Source organism: Cyrtonyx montezumae, unplaced genomic scaffold, assembly GCF_038088225.1.
Source record: "Cyrtonyx montezumae isolate F1298 unplaced genomic scaffold, pur_monq_1.0 scaffold_20, whole genome shotgun sequence".
In the NCBI taxonomy this organism is placed as follows: Eukaryota; Metazoa; Chordata; class Aves; order Galliformes; family Odontophoridae; genus Cyrtonyx; species Cyrtonyx montezumae.
The window spans coordinates 8268694-8285444 of NW_027071937.1; the positions used below are offsets into that span (position 1 = coordinate 8268694).

Genomic DNA, 16751 nt, shown 5'->3' on the forward strand with positions numbered 1-16751 from the left:
AGCACTGGAGAAACAACCAAAAACCAACCCCAGTTCGATGGGAAGCTGCCACGTGCTGTGCAGGAAGCAGCCAAAGCAAAGGGAGCTCAGCCTGGGCACAGCTGGCAGATCTGCCCCCCTCAAACGACAGAGCTCCATCCCACTGAGCTGAGCACCTCCTGCTGCACTGACACCACGGGGCTGCAGGGCAGGAGGAAGCACTGCTGCCAGGAACCCATCACCGTGTGCGCGCACACAGCGCGGGGCTGGAGCTCTGCCCCACGCTCCTCCCACGTGAGCTGACACAGCAGGCTCTGCTCTCAGCCATTGGCTTTCACCAAATCCAAGTTCCCTCTGCACGTGTAACAGCGTCGACTCAGAGATCTCATATTAATGGGTACTTATACAGGATTAATTGCACATCAGTCCATTGTGGCTACAAGTTCATTAGGCTAATGAATCTACATAGTGACAGTAGTACAGTATCAGCTACTTTTCAATACAAACTCCCTACCCTAGCCTTAATCTGCAGGTCTGAAGGTCACAGTGACCTTCCTACGACCTTTAACATTCATTTTTTTAATTATTTTCTTTTTTCTAGAAAAAAAAAAATCCAGTGTGGGGAAAACGCACATATATAACAAAAGCAGTGCTTAACAACCACAGGAAAAAAGAACATGCTCTTGGCCTCTTCTGTCAGCATCCTCCACAGACCCTGAGAGCATCGCTTCCCAGGGGTTGCTAAATCCAGCTCTGTCAGCCCTCACTGCACGGCTGAGCAACGGCCTGCAGGAAACGCCTGCTGACGCGCACAGGACTTCCATCTGGCTGAATGGAACAGTTGGAGAAGAGTGAAGTCTCTCCTTCTAGGATCTGTCCTCCGATGGCTTCCAGTCCAACCAGGAGGGAGCTCCGTGCCCCTGGGAGCTCCTCCCGAAGGGGTGCGGCCGTCGACTGAAACCCCTCTCACAGTATTCCCAGGAAATGATTCAGAAGAGGAGATGATTTTTCAACCGAACGAGATCCTCTGGCCCTGCGTGTGTCAGACCATGGCCAATAGAACCAGCAGCTGCCATGGACGTCTCCATTCAACACGGAACAGTCAGGGGAGGAGAGCGAGGCGGCCCGGCCACGCTCCACGCGGGGCAGGAGCAGGGACAGCACGTCGCTCTGCTCTGAGCAGTCTGTCTCTTCTGCAGGAGTCAAATGTTTGATTCCATTTGTTCTAGCAGGAAGTGGTGAATCACGTCGAAAGTGGGGCGATCTTTTATGTCCCTGCTCCAACATTTCAGCATCAGGTCAAACACGGGGTTAGGACACAGAGGAGTCTGGGACAGGTAGATCTGAAAGAGAACAGAGAGAGGGACGGTCCCTTCAAAGAACTGAACCTTGTCTAAGTTAAGACCACAGGACAGCTCCAGCCCAGGCAGTCATGCAATGTCAGAGATCCAGCTCGTGCCAGGAGCTGCTCACAAAGCAGCCCTGCTGTCCCAGGGAAACACGAGTGCCTCAGGATTGCTCTTCTGAGTGACACAGAACACAAACCAACGCACCACAATAAAATCCAAACACTTTCACTCACCGTAGACAACTCATGAGGCTTTCTAAGCATCGTGACAGCTTGTTAGCAGAGAAGAAAAAACACCTTTTAGAGCTCATCTAAAGTACACGTTGGCTTATTTAGTTATCATCTTTCCTCCATTTCAGTGCACTGACCTTTCAGACTTGACACTAAGCCATTCATATCTGAGAGACAATGAATAAGACCTTGCATTATTTAACCCCCCTTTCCTCCCCTCACTTTTGGAACTCGGTGTGAATTTTGGGAGAACACTTCTCTGGGGCACAGCCATCCTTGGAGGTGCTCATTTGCCATGCTCTATTTCACATCACCACTGATCTGTCTACTGAAGGATACAAAGGTTCCCGCCTGCAACCAGGGGACAATGACACAGAGAAAGCCTTCAGCAGTTAAGAGCTCAGCAGGGATGGAAACACGGGGAGTATCTAACCCCTGGGCACTAGCAGTTCCTCCCTCCCCACCTCAGTAAGCATTTCCTTGTCTTTCAGAGGAAACACCAATGGGAGAGAGATCAGACAAAGTGGGAGAGCAAAAGGGTTGTGCAGGACAGCTCAGAAAAGCTGAGGTCATGGCATCAAGGGCAGCCTGGAACAAGTGGCTCATAACATGGGAGAAGCACTGGACAGGACAAGAGGCTCTACAGTGGGACTACAGGAGGGGAAGGGCAGCCCCATGAGCCTGCACAAAGGGCAGGAGAGGTGGGACATGCTTGAAAAGGTAAGTAATAGAAGCAAGGACTTCCACAGATGATGTGAGAGCAGCAGGAAGGCCCTGGAGATCCACCTGGCTGTGACCGTGTCAAGAGGACAAAGGAGAGGTCACACTTGCTTGCTTACCTGCCTGCCCTGGCTCCGGAAGAACTCCCCTGTGTTCTCAATCACCTGCTCATCCGAGAGCAGGCTGTAAGGCTGCTCCTTGCACAGTATGAACATCTCCCAGAGGGTGACCCCGAATGCCCAGACATCGCTGGCTGTGGTGAACTTGCCCTGTGAACAGAAAGCCTGGTTAGCACACAGCACTCAACTGGCAAAAAAACAAACAAACAAAAAAACCAACAAACTATTTCAATTCGTACTCTCTAATCACAAGGGCTCAGACCTGGGAAAACACTCTCCACAGCCACCAGAGCAGCCAATGTGCCCTAAGCAATGCACAGAGGGGCTGAAGCACAGCACTGCTGCTTCACAGGGCAAGAGCAGCACGTCTCTGTCATGGGACAGCTTTAGGGAAGCAAAGCTCCCACTGGGGCAAACCTTTTGAAACAGGGAGTGAGGCTCAGAGAAAGCTGGGGACTGCCATCCATCCTAGGGACGTCTGCATCTGCCTCCAGCTGTAGCAAAATGCCCTGTGCTGGGGCAGGGGGGTAACAGCTGCTGCCCACCTCCCCCCAGATACAGCACTGCAGCACAGGAAAGCCACTGAACAGGAAGCAAAGCCCAGGGGTGAAAGCAAAGCCAGAGCTGACTGTTAGAGGAAGGCCAGGGTAATTCTGATCTTTGCACATGTACAGGTCGGTGACAGTCTGCTCCCCAACCCTGTTTTCTGTCTTAAAAAAAAAAGTGCTCAAAGTAGATGTGTTTGGAACAATATGTTCCTGGAGAAGTAAAAAGAAGCTAGAGACTACTCACAAAATCACAGACAGCAATCGGGGCTGGAGGGCTGCTGTCAGAAAGCAGGCAGGCTCACCCAGGCTTAGCCAGCAACCCCAGCAGCCTGCAATTGTTTGAAGATACTCACACAAGAGCAGGGAAGTGACTTAAAAGTTTAGATGAAGCTGCAGCCAGGAGGAGAAGGTGAACTTACAAAAGCCATCAGCCCTTATGGCAGCCATAACTACTTTTCTATGTACTCAGAGGGGGTGTTGTGAGAAAGTGTAACTGGATGATCTCGAGGCTGGCTCGAGAAAGAGGGTGGGCTGATTATTGAGGAACTGCCTCTAGAATGGATGTGCTCCTGGAGGGAGCCAGCAGTGGCCTTACACACAAAACCAAACCCCAGCCTCAAACCCAGACTTGGCAGTGGAGGCTCATGAGGTTTCACTCACTTCTGCCCCTCTGGGCTTCACATGTGGGGAAGCAGCACAGAACAGCAACTTGCTTGTGATTCCAGCAGGAACCCTGAACGTCAGCATCAGAACAACACGGATTATCTGGAGCCTAACTGCTGTATTCGTAAGGACACCCTTCTTTTCCAGCCCAGCAGACATCTCACCGTGGCACTCTGCAGCTCTGAGAACTGCCATAAGTGCACATTACTAATCCAGGGGCACACTGAGAACCAGAGGAAGGCAGACAGGCAGTGCCTACCAGGAGGATGCTTTCCCAGGCCATCCAACGTATGGGCAGCACTGCCCTGCCCTGGATACGGTAGTAATCCCCACTGTACAGATTCCTGCTCATGCCAAAGTCTGCAATCTTGATGGTGTAGTTGTTGCCCACCAGGCAATTGCGAGTTGCCAGGTCTCTGTGCACAAAGTTCAGAGATGCTAAATACTTCATTCCAGAGGCAATCTGGGTGGCCATGTAGAGCAGGTTAGAGTAGCTGCAATAAAAGATGATAAAACATAGGAAATCAATACAGTTCCTTGCACTCAGTCCTTCCCTGACACTCTGTACTGCTTGGCCTTACACTGGATGTACTATGGTGACCTGTCATTTGTTTTTTTGCCATCCCCAGTGAAACTGAAATGTCCTATTCCAGAGCACTAACAGCCTGACCTGCCAGGCTAGGCTACCGTGCTCCTGGGCTGACTGAGCAAGAGCAGACATGGTGTCCCTGAGATTCACAGCTCTAAGTATTTGACATCCCTTAGGCATGTAATACCAAGCATTAATATCAAGACTTCCAAAGAGTTTATGCAGCAAAGCATCAACTTCTCAAAGCAACAGTGAAAATGAAGCTGCATACTCAGAATTTCACATCTTCAGAAGTGCTCATCTCAGTATTTCAAACCATCCCTACCACAAATCAATATAAACATAAGCACTCTTTAATGTTTTTTCTTGTGCTTAATATTACTGAGCATGTCAACCAACACATTTTGTCATAATTTCAATTTCCCCATTACCAAAGTGAAGACAGCATGAACAGTTGCATGATACACTGACAGAATTGGGACCATCTGACTTTCAGAACTCTTCACACTCAGTGGTACTCAGCTGTTTCTCACTGTGCATGCTTCAAGTAAACAAGCATTTGTCAAAGCAGACCTAAAACTGTTCACGATTAATATTTCTCTGACAAAGCCCAGGAAAAAAGCCTTACTTCCCTTTGAGTTCTGGTAGCAACGAGGAAGGCCTTACCACAGAACCATCTGAGTTTGAAGGAACCTTAAAGGTCCTCTGTTGTCATGTTACCTGAACGATAACAGCATGACTCGTGATCATAACAACTCTGATCTACCTGCTCTCATCAACAGCAATGCCATAGCTGCAGAGCAGGGAGTCAGCCCCTCTGCCCCTACAGAGCACAGGCAGGAGGGGCTGGCACCCCTTCCCTCCCACCACAGTTAGCAGCACAGCTCAGCCAGGTGACTGCTGACCCCATCCCACTGTCAGCTCCATGCTTCTCCTGATCTGGGTGGACCCACTGCACTCCCAGAGAAGGAACTCTGCCACCCACATGTACCTGGCTGCTGGCATCCAGCTGCAGAGCAGGCAAACACTCCCAGCCCTGCCCTTTTCCCCTCCCCCCATCAGCTGCCTCATGCTCAGCACTGCTCCTCTTTCAACAGGAGACACCCAGTCCCCACGCATCTGCATTGTGGCAGGTCTTGTCAGCAGCTATCTCCTGCCTCCCTGCCCCTCTGTGCAGCACGCTCTGCAGCTCACGGTGCATGCAGTGCTGCATAAGGAGAGGGATGGGAGACTTCTCACTCATCTTTGTGATCTGCTGAACAGCCAGACAGCAGGGAGATGCATCTCAAATACAAAAAAAGCTGTAGGGACAGCTGGACCTTGCTGTGTCAATCAGACACCCACAGGAACTGGCAGAGAGACAAGACGCACTCTTTGGCAGTAGGATTCATTTCACTATCAGTAACCAGCTCCTATGGAGACAGACATCTGAGCTAGTCACACAGGATTCCTTCAGCGTGAGGCTGCTGGGCTGAAAGGGACAGAAAGAGTGGCTGAAGGATCAGCTGAAAGAGGAAGAAAATCCCACGGGTAGGGCCAAGTAATGGACACCATTCTCACCATGAGAGGTGAGACGGAGGAAGAGAATCATCTGAGACTATGGCCTGGAAAAAAAAAAGCCCCAACTCTAAAGGCAAAAGCTTTTCAAACACATGGAATGGACAAGGAGACTGAAGAGAGCTGGAATGTGTCTGCTCAGAAGCAAGGCCATCTTACAGCAGTTCCTGATGCAACACAACTCTGCACAATGCCTGTTTAACATCCCACAACAGGAGCACTGACCACTGCCAGCTGCTGGCAGGAACAGAGCTGCTGTCTTCTAGGTCCTATAAGACACAGCCATCTCTTTGGTCCACCCACAGAACTTGCTCTAACTGCCTCGCCCTTTAACTGTACATAAATCCATTCCTTTGTGGGTGAAAATGCCCAAGGCTGAGCAGTGCAGGGAGCTCTGGTCAAAGGTCTTTCCAAGCAGAATGCATGCTGGCCCTACATGCAACTCATCTCTGAGGAAAGGATTTCTGCAGCAGTAGAGGTGTCTTCATGTTAATCCCTCCATGGACAAGGGAGGTAAGCATCCCTGCTGGCAGAAAGCAACCTTCTCTGCCAGAGCACCACACTTCTGTTGGCTGATGAAATCCTTCCTTAATAAAGCTCCACGCTCAGCTCTCCTCAAGTAATTTTTTAGGCATCCAAAGAACACACAAAACAACTTCAAAGCCTAGGAGAAATTCTTGTCTTTATCCCCAAACTCTATCTGCAATACAACTTGCTTGCTATTTAATGAAATACTTAATGCAAGCTCATTAGTGTAAGATGGCCACTGTGACCAGAAGAGCCCACACCCAGGGACACTTCAAGGGAACAACATCCTATTCAAAGTGGAATCAGTGCCCACTGTTCCTGCTGGGGTGACGGCCAGGCTGGAAGGCAGAGAAGGAGCTGGGAGCTTCTGTGCTGCTGATTCAGCCTAAGCACAGGCAGCTCCTCTTACCTGACACAGGGAATGTTGTTTGAAATTGCAAATTTGCTGTAGATCTCTCTCTGTGATAGGAACTGATTGAGGTCTCCGTTTTCCATGTATTCTGTTATCATGCACAGTGGGTCATCATGCACACACACCCCCAGGAGCCGGATGATATTTGGGTTCTTCAGCCGTGACATAATCTTGATCTCTTTCAGGAAATCATTTCTTGTAAAACAGAAAACAGCATTTCAGTTTGACATCGTGTTTCTTCCCACCCTCAGCTCTTCACTTGCATCCTGCTCCTCACACAAACACAAAACACACACTAAGACCTCTCTCTTACAGAGGTCATTAGGGTTAACCCACATGAAACTGCTGCTTGGAGAGTATCTGTTTTCCTCCTCAGGTGGTTGGCACTGTGGATGTGCTCACCTGGCTGTTTTGTTGACATCTGATCTCAGCATCTTCACTGCTACGAGAACTGGCTGGTGAGTGAATTCTGCAGAAGGGACCCCCAGGAACTCCAGCAGGCCATCAGCTTCACAAAGGTGCACCTGCAGGGCAGAGAGCAGGGGCAAAATGAGAGTGCATGAGCAGAAAACAAGAGGAAAATCTCACACTGAGGTCATCAGTTCGGTCACCGCTGGCAGAATAACCAAGACAATGAGCTAATAAAAGAGATGTTGTTCTGATGACAAACAGCCCATGGGTTGGCCCAAGACTCTGGACAGAAGCGTGTGCCTACACCACAGAGTCCACAATGTAGATGTGGACTGGAGATTAATGGGTTCCCAGTTTGCTCCACAGATGTAAACCATTGGTGCAGTGGGGTCACTCTGCCCAGCAAGCGCTGGAGATGCGCAGGAAGGCCCCAGTGCCTGGAGTTCCCTGCTTTGTGCTGCACACACACACAAACAATGCAGGCTGTAGCACATTTGGTACGTATAGCTTATGCACAACGCATACAGAACTGTCCCGCAGCCTGTCCTCCCATCTGAGCAGCATCACAGACAACTCTCCAAAGCCCCTTAATGCCAGAAAAAAAAGGGAGAAGTGCGTGTGTGCTGTGGTGTGAACGCATCACCTGTAAGTAACCAGAGGTGAACACTGAGGACAGCACTGAGTTCAAAGGTTCAGACAAATAAATGAACAACCACGTGAAAATACTGCCAGGGTTGTATTAAAAAATAAGAAAAAGATGCAGAGGGAAGAGGTGCAACAAAACACTTGCTTAAGGATTTACCAGAATGCACAGCTAAGAGAACTGGACAAACATTGCTGGAGTGGAAAAAGTAGAAAATGTGAGTGTGCAGGATAGGAAAAGGGCTGCAGGAAGGGTGTAGACTGGATGTGCCTGCAGCACAAAGCGGGAGCTTGATTTTATATGAAGAATGCACCAAGCACTTATGCAAGAAGCACAGTGAATAACAAATGAAAACAGTGTAGAAAATGGACAAACCTACAAATCAGAAACAGAACTGCAAAGAGGCTGCTGCAGTTACATGGAGAATGAAGACTGCTGTGGTCAGAGTACCACCAAGAGATCCACTCATCAAATTCTGAAAGTCTAGCAACAGCATCAAGCAGAGAGCAGCTGCACGAGCCAGGAAGGAGAGCCATGGTGCTAAGAGCCTGTACTGAAAGTACAGGGAAGTGTGTCACTGTGTCCTGAAAGCAGATGGTGAGGAACAGAAATAAATGGCTTGGGAGTTACAGAGGCCCTGGGTGGGGTGAAAAATGCATGCATGAGCCACGCTGCCAGAAGCAAAACTGCACCCTGAGCCAGAGCAGCAGAGCAGAGCATTCAGTGGTGAGCAGTTTGGTAAGACTGTGTAGTTGAGATGGAGTAAGAACTGTGATGCAGCACGCAGAACTGAGGGGAAAACCCTGTGATGTCAGGAAAGAAACAAGCCATGAGTGAAACTCTAAGGAAAAGGGGATGGAGAGCCTGGCTGCTGCAGCAGGGCAGGATCCATGCCACAGCAGTGGCTGTGCTGACAGGAAAAGAGACTGAGGATGCTAGCACCTTTCCAACACACCTGAGTGATCTGAAGAGAAGAGAGGGGGACTGGGAGGGAGACTGAAGTATGGAAGGTGTCACGGGGAGTAATGAAAAACATGGGCACAACACAGATGAGGAAGAGGTCAGTAAAGGGCTGTGCTTTGCCAAAACGTAGCAACAGAATTTTTAAATTTGTGGAGTGAGGAAAAGCTGGGGAGGATAAAGACACAGGTGAAGAGCAGGACAAAGAAAACCTGGCTCAGTATGGAACCAAAGCAGAGGGAGAAGACAGAAACAGTCAGAGCTCAAAAGAAGCCCAAGGAACAAAGAAAGCATGTGGCAGATGACAGATGAGTGCATCATGCTGCCTTAGGCTTCTGAGGCAAACTGGGGCTTGAGCAAGAAGCGACACCAGGAAGTATATGAGGGCACCACAATGCCTGGACATCTGCCTCAGCCAGGGCTGGCACACAGAGCCCCAGCAGAACCAACACCTCATGTGAAAACTCTCTTTACACCCAGAGTAAGTTTTCAGACACGTGAACATGTGGTGGTTGCCACCCACATGTAGGTGAGATGTCTTTGGAAGGGCACAAAGCAGACTGAACTCACACTGCCAAGCCTTTTCTATAGGGTCATACACAGGGACACAGACAGATAAGTTTGCCTGCTGTGAGGGACTCCTGTGTGGCACTGGGCTGCAGCCTCACAGGTACCAAACAGGGCTTTCTGAAGGCCCTCCTAAAGGACATTACAATAACCCAGCACCCTGGCCTAGAGGAAGGTGTCCCTTCCCATGGCAGGGAGTTGGAACTAAGTGATCTTTAAGGTCCTTTTCAGCCCAAACTAACAGCAAAAGCATCTATTAAGTAACATACTGTTAGGCAGGTCTCCCAGTCCCCAAGGACAAAGTCATGCCAGGGAGCAGCTGGGATAATTCACTGTGCCAGACATCTCTCTGCTAGAGAAAGCGTGGAAGAGAGTGACTATACCTCTCCAAACTGTCCTTCTCCCAGCTTCTCCTTGAGTCGTAGCTGCTGCCGTGGGAATTCACCTACAGAGATGTCCTTCTTGGTAAGGGAATCCACAGTGAGGGCTGGGACTGCATACATGTTGTTGCCTGTCACACCTTGGAGATGGACAATATCTGTTTCAGCATAGTGAGGAACGTTGTTCTGAAAACCTTGGTGAGGAGTGGACTTGGTCAGGTCAGGCTCAGCATAGTCCCCACTGCACACTGGGGAGAAAGCAAAGACAGGTTAAGTCACTCCCTTAAAACCAGCACAGCTGGCTTCCACTCCTGAACCCTGCAAACCCAGCTCAGCTGCACGTGTGTTAACCTTACACCAATGTACCAACCCAGGTGGAAGGCTGCTTTGTTTTAACTAGGGCTTAAACCAGAACAGGTTGCACTTCTGCACGTTCCACAGCAAAAAGTTGTGAGTTGGAAGTGAATTTGTGTTAGTCAGCTCCCTGCTCTATCCAGCTGGGAGAGCAGAAATTCTCACCCAGACTTGGAAGCACAAGACCACAGTGGTTACCTGCTTCAGATTCATCCTGAACTTGATCTGTTCCTTTTACCTGACACACAGAACATTGCCTGCAACACCAGGCTTGCTCTATATTCTTCTCTGGAGATTGAGGCCTCCATTTTCTCTGTGCTCTGTTATCATGCTACTTTATCTCTTACAGCTTATTCACACAAATGCCACGTAATAACTCCTTATAAACAACTCCCTGTATGTCCAGTTATTACACAGAACACGTGTTCTGCTCCAGATTCACATCCTGACTCAGTCCAAATCAATCTCCTTGTGCAGTATAATGCTGGACCTCAGCAAGTTGTATGCTGAGGCATGCAGCACTGCCCTTCCATTCACTAACCAGCAGCACCACCACTGAGTACAAAAAGGAAACGTTCCCTTCCGTATGCATCCACAGGGCCTTGAAGCCAGTGCACCTCTGACAACCCTCTGCTGCATTTGCCTCTGCTTTTTCTAATGGAGTTTCAGAGAGCCCTTGCTGCAGGACGTGCTGAAGGCCTTCTCATCCTCCTCCAGGCAGTCCGGACAGCAGGGGAGTGCTGCAGGCAGTGACTCCACTGCCAAGGGGCTGATGAGACAAACGATGACTTACTGCTGTGACTGCCAAAATCAGCTCCTAAAAAGATGACCTGGCTAACACATAAACAATCTTTAAAGAGAACAATAAAAGGCCACCACCCTTTAGTGGGGGCTGGTGCCCCATCTGCCAATGTTGCATGCTAAAAAGTTTCCAAGCTTCAAAATACTGTCTTTGCAGTACGGCATCAAAACAAAGATGATTACTCAGACGTGTTTTAAAAGGTGAAGGAAATAATAAAAGAATAAACGCCTAACTTCTGGAGTCTGATGATTCCCTTACCTGAATCCTCTGCACTTTGGGACAGCTCTGGAAGCTTGTGGAGCAGCGTGGTTGGCTGGTGATACTCCAAATCCAGTGGAAAAGCACGTTCGTAGGTGGGATTTGACTGGTGGATCTGGGTCTGGTTGTTGGCAATGGTGTAGCTGTAGAAGGAGAGGCGAACTGTGGCATCCTCCTCCAGGATTCGGCGTGGGGCCTTCAAAAAAAAAAACAAAAGAAAGAAAAAGCTGCTGAGGTGAACTCAGTTTTTAAGTAATACACTGGCTGCAACTGCAGCACTTTCCAGTAACATCCTGGATAGGGCCTGCACCCTCCCCTGCTGAGGGAACAAGGTTTTAGCTGCTAGATGGAACAGGGGAAACTCTGTGCTTTCCACAGAAATCAGAGCTCTTTAGGGTTAATTCTTAGATCTGAACTTGTGCCTGCAAAGCAGCCCCACTGTATTACCTTTTCCAGCCTTTTTTGAACATATTGCTTCCAAAGAATGATAATTATAATCAACAGGAGCAGTAGAATAATAGCCACAAGGCAGCCCACAAGGATGGAGGTATTGGAATCATCTGCCTTCTCTCCTATCCAGGTGCTCGTTACAGAAGATGTGGTTTCTGCAAACACAGAGAACAATCAGCCATCAGCAAAGCACGGGCTGTTCTGTGTGCTGGCTAACTTCCCTGAGACCGTGCCACTTCCTATAGGTTGGTACAGAAAAGATCTTAGGCAGCTTCTTAAGTGTTAACATCAGCTGCATTCCCATTCTGCCCTGGTCAGCCACAATTCAGAGGCTCACAGCTAAGGACACAGAGAACTTCAGCAACCACTGCTCCTGGCATCAGAACAAATGCTGTCGATGGATCCACATATAAGCAGACAGTATTCAGAGTTTCAGCAGCTGCAAACACGCATTCAGCCTACTTGCTCCGTGAGGCAGCATAGGCCAGCCGAGGGCAGAACACACAGCTGAGGCTTGGAGGACTGTAAGCTGCAGCCCTGTGTATGAGGGCAACCACCAGGCCATACCCAGATCTCCAGAGAGGGAGACCACAGTAACTAGGATGTCACTGTGAAATCCCCCAGCCCTCGAGCCCTTGACACAGCTAAGTGACAGAAGTCCTTACCCCAGGTCCCCTCAGTAACGTTGTATGCTGTTTCCAGGACATCTGTAGTGCTTGTGGCTGCCGTAACCAAAATAGGATTTACGCTCTCCATGTCTGTGGGAGGGGAATGAAGACGTCAGGCCAACAAAATCTCTGCTCCTGCCAGCAGGCAGTGCAATCCCAAGCATGACCTCTCCCTTCCTGAGTGAGCCTGGGCTGAGACCCACATGGCAGATTCTGAGCAGTATGAGCACAGATAATCTGCTCCCTGTGAACTTCCCAGTGTGTCTGGCAGGCAGAGGGGGGGCTGCACAGCCTCTCCATTGAGCAGCACGTACTTCCTCCTAACCACAGCAAGCTGCCAGTGCATGCAATATTTTTCCCTGAGCTTGGCCAGAAAGCTGGTACTGAAGCAAGGGCCTCTTCACACCCCATCATCTTTCTTCTTATTATTTCAGCACAATTAGCAGAATCGACATACCAGGCTGGACCAAGAGCCTGCCTAGTCCCACATGTAACAGGGAAGGCAGCCAGCAGGGGCTGCTAACAGCAAGATAAGCAACAAGCTGCAATCAGAGCATTCCTTCCCCATGTGCTTCCCCTCAACAAGGGGGCCTTAGAGCAGAAATCTAGAGCCACAACCTCTGTATGTCAGTGAGGGCTGTTTTCACTCCCAGAACCTTTCAAACCACCTCATGGTACTGGCTTCTGCTGCACAGTTAAGATGCGAGCAACGAAGTCGCTGATGTGAGTTTTTTTGCTTGTTTTTAATATATAAATCTGTTAACTCCCATGCTATCTATAGATGTAGTTTGATTATGCTTAGTACATGTAAAAACTGACCCCACGAGCAGCATGCAACTGCTTCAAAAAGAAATGCCCCACACTTTAATTTTTGGTTGCCCTGGTTGTGCATTCGCATACCTGCATCAGGATCAGCTTGGAAAGCACTCTCTGCAGACCTGACCTTCCTGCCCATGCACTGCCCTTCCACCTCTCCTTCTGCTGCAGTCCCACAGTGCCCTACACTCACCTTAACCCCACATCCCACCCCTCCACACCATCTCTTCTGCTCTCCACCCTTCCCGAGATCCACCTGACCTTAGGAACACCCACCTGACTGAAAGGAAATCTCGCTGATCATCATCCAGGTGTCAGCAAAGTAGAAGCGGCACAGTACAGCTTTACCCACGTGCTGACTGAGGGGGACAGTCACGAAGCGAGCGCTGGGATTTTTGTCATCCAGGACTGTCCCCACACCGACAGCTTCAGGCTCCCAGTCTGCAATCAGGCGTGGTTTGAACAGGCACTCCACCTTCTGGAAGATCTTCACCCCCTTGGAAAACATGTTGTTGCAATGCACCTAGCAAGGAGAACGCAGCAGGAAAGAGAAACGGTTATTGAAATAAAAATATAAGCCCCAGGGATTTCTGTTCATCAAGGTCTTCTAGCATCTCTCTGTATGCATACTCTTAACCCAGAATAAACGACGTAATAATGGTTAAATTTTATTTTAAAAATATTCCAAGAAGCCCTGAACAAATCTAAAAGCCTCACACACCAACTCTCCCTGACCATAGACCTTACAAAGGAAAAGAAAACCATACACCTCTTTCAGAATCCCTCCAGCTTCTGCAGTCTAAGTAATGTCTCCCTAAATATAACCAAGTAATATGTATCACCTCAGGAAGAAATTCTCCTGTAATGCAGCAGCAGTTCAGATGTGGCTGCATCTTGAAGATAACTTTACGCCGTCATGTAAGCCTGCATTCATCATCCTCTCCTGGCAGCTCAGTCCTGCCTGCTGCAATGGCACCATTAGTTTAGGCAATGATGCTGGAATTTAAAGCTGCCAAGTTAGCATCTCACTAAAGCAAAGGCATCCTGAAGATCTGGACTGAGGTACTGTGACACCAGGACCAAAGGAATAAGGTGAACCTGAAGAGTTCAGTGTCCCTCATCCTATGCCTGTTTTCATAGCCACGGTGGTCCAATCTTCCCTAACAACTCTAGAAATCATTTCCTAATGACTCTGCAGTATTAGCAACTGTGACAACAGCCCCCTCCAAACTACATGCAGCTCTGAACCCTATTAATTGCATGACTTCTAAGATCTCACAGTGAATAGCAGTGAAGCATTAATGAGGACAACAGACCTGGTGAGAAGGAAGGAGACAAAAGAAGGGTAGTTGAGCATAATTAGGAACAGATGAAGCTTAGACAACATTATTCAATATGGGAATATAGTCATTCATAACGAGGCAGGAAAACCTGACATCTGCAATACACAGTTTGTGCCATATTTGGATAGAAGTTGGATATGTTCACATCTTGGACTGATACAGAGACACTCTCTATTCCAAACACCACCTACTGCAGTCCAATTTTATAATGTGCAAGCCCAAGTAGTTTGCAATGCAGCTGCAATATTTGCTATCATTTACTTTCAGTACTTTCTTGGATACTGGGGAAGTTCAGAGGAGTACAGTAAAGTACAAAGATATCAAGATACCACACAGAGAAAAGTAGTTACAGACCACCTAAGTCTGTGCAGAACACAAAGCTGAAACAGCCCGAATTTAAGAAGGAATGAGGAATAATTTATGCTGATTCAGACAGCTTTATAATGAAACAAAATAAAGGAGCTATTTATGTGCTTATCTCTTTGGCTGATCAGGATGGCTGTGTTCACATGACAGGCTTTTAAGGGGCATTAGAACACGTGCTCCAATTAGCACAAAATGAGCTCATGAATTGTATTCACTTGATCAACATTTGTCTGCTAGTAAGCCTTTAAAAAAAATAAGGCACAAATCATTCTTCTCTAGGTGTTTTTCCAGGAGGAACATATTCCAAGCTCAGGTTATTCACTGTCTTTCGGCAGAAACAGTAGCAAGGAAATGAGGAAAAGAATCACTAAACTCACTTTCCTCAATGTGCACTGAACCACAGCCCTGGTTTGCTGGACTGACTCATTTCAAGACAGTGAACTCAGGAACAAAATGTCATTCTTCCTCCACTGGAAGCTCAGAAGTTTGAACTGACTTTCAGCACAATACCGAAGTCTCAGTGAACATTGGCTCCCCATCCTTTGGCTAAGAGGACTAATACAATCACAGGATCCATAAACAAAGAGCAATTCTCCAAAGCCAGGAAATTGGTACCATTCTTTTATGCAGTTTAATGGAAAACCTGCATCCAGTCCCAGCCTCTACATCTCCAAAGGAATATGGGCAGACAAAGAAAGGACTGGATGATAGCTACAAAAGTGATCTTGGATCTCTCAGGGAAGGCACTGAGAAGTTCAGCCAATCTAGTTTACTGAAGCAATGATTAAGAAAGTGATTGAACCGCAATACAGAAGCAGGAAAGTTTCTGAGAAGGCAAGATTCCTACTTTTGGCCAGCAAAAGCAGGCCAGGAGCCAATGGTTGCAAGTTAAAAATAGACAAAATAAAACCAGGGTATGTAACCACCAAAACAATTTACTTAAGGATGTGGTGGGTTCTCCTTCATTTGAAATCTTAACAAGAAAAGCCACTGATCCTTTTTAAAAGATTCTATTTACTACAGAATTAAGAAGTTCAGGACATCCTTTTCCTCTGCGTGATTTAAATAATTTCTCAGAGCACAAGCATAGACTGAGGCGTCCAGAGAATTTTGGCAAAAATTTTGGCCCAAACATGCTCCTTTCCTTCAAGGGTCACACAGACCTCTGACACTGGGAACCTGCATCCTAAATCCATCTTAACTGCCAACGGGCCACCTAAACACTGCTCCAGGCATTACTTCCCTGGTAAAATACTGAGCGTGTCCAAGATCCAGAGAAGCACGTGCTGCCCTGCTTCAGCAGTCTGCATCAGCAAACCTGGGACGACACCTACTCACACTGTCCCTCTGGTGACTTCTGCTGTTGGACACATTACATCCTCCAGCTTGGGAGACAGCCCAAATCACAATAACCCGAGTCAGAAGGGACCTCAAGGATCAGCAGATTCCAACCCCCAGAGGAGCAGCTGGACAGCACACAGACCCAAAGCCCACCCCAAGGCTGCTGGAAAAGGACAACACCGAGTACCTTCATGGAGGTGAAGTTCCGTGGTCGGTCAAACTGAAACTCCATCTCAACAAAGCCCGTGCTGAAGCTGTCATTCTTCCAGCCCACGTAGTCGTAGCCGGGCCACACGCGGTACTGGTGGCTCTGTGTGAAGTCATCCAGCCCCAGCACGCCGTCTGTCAGCTGGCCCAGCCCGCCGTACAAGTGCCTGGCCAGGAAGAAGCAACAGTTACACAGAGCTCAGTGTGAAAGCACTCGGGTCCTTCAGCTGGCACCAGGACAACAATCCTTTGTTTATTCTTAATGCATCGCGGACAAAAACCTCATGTCCTACAACTGGGCAACGTTCCATTCATTCTGTTCAGGCTGGGATTTTAAAGCCCTTCCCCGCTTTGGAGGAGGCTGGAGTTTTTGCAATGACACCAAGGACCAACAGCAAAGCCAAGCTTTGAGCAGAGCTTCTCCAGAACAAAAATGGAGACTGCAAGAAAGTGTGACACTGCAAGATTCCCAAACAGCAAACTCCAGGGCA

General features: G+C 48.5%; 1 protein-coding gene across 2 annotated transcripts in view; it reads right to left on the bottom strand.

The window, feature by feature from the left end:
* Positions 1–1132: 1132 nt before the first annotated feature.
* Positions 1133–16751, bottom strand: part of LOC136049392 (discoidin domain-containing receptor 2-like) — a 36024-nt gene continuing 20405 nt past the window's right edge. For both annotated transcript variants that reach the window (XM_065737652.1, XM_065737653.1), the window contains exons 7-17: positions 16241–16427; positions 13280–13526; positions 12185–12277; positions 11517–11674; positions 11070–11265; positions 9659–9903; positions 7097–7218; positions 6692–6889; positions 3868–4102; positions 2398–2547; positions 1133–1322 (exon numbers count right to left, since the gene is read on the bottom strand). In XM_065737652.1, coding sequence (XP_065593724.1) covers positions 1182–1322; positions 2398–2547; positions 3868–4102; positions 6692–6889; positions 7097–7218; positions 9659–9903; positions 11070–11265; positions 11517–11674; positions 12185–12277; positions 13280–13526; positions 16241–16427 — 1972 coding nt within the window. In that variant the 3' untranslated portion in view covers positions 1133–1181. The remainder of the gene's footprint in view (positions 1323–2397; positions 2548–3867; positions 4103–6691; positions 6890–7096; positions 7219–9658; positions 9904–11069; positions 11266–11516; positions 11675–12184; positions 12278–13279; positions 13527–16240; positions 16428–16751) is intronic.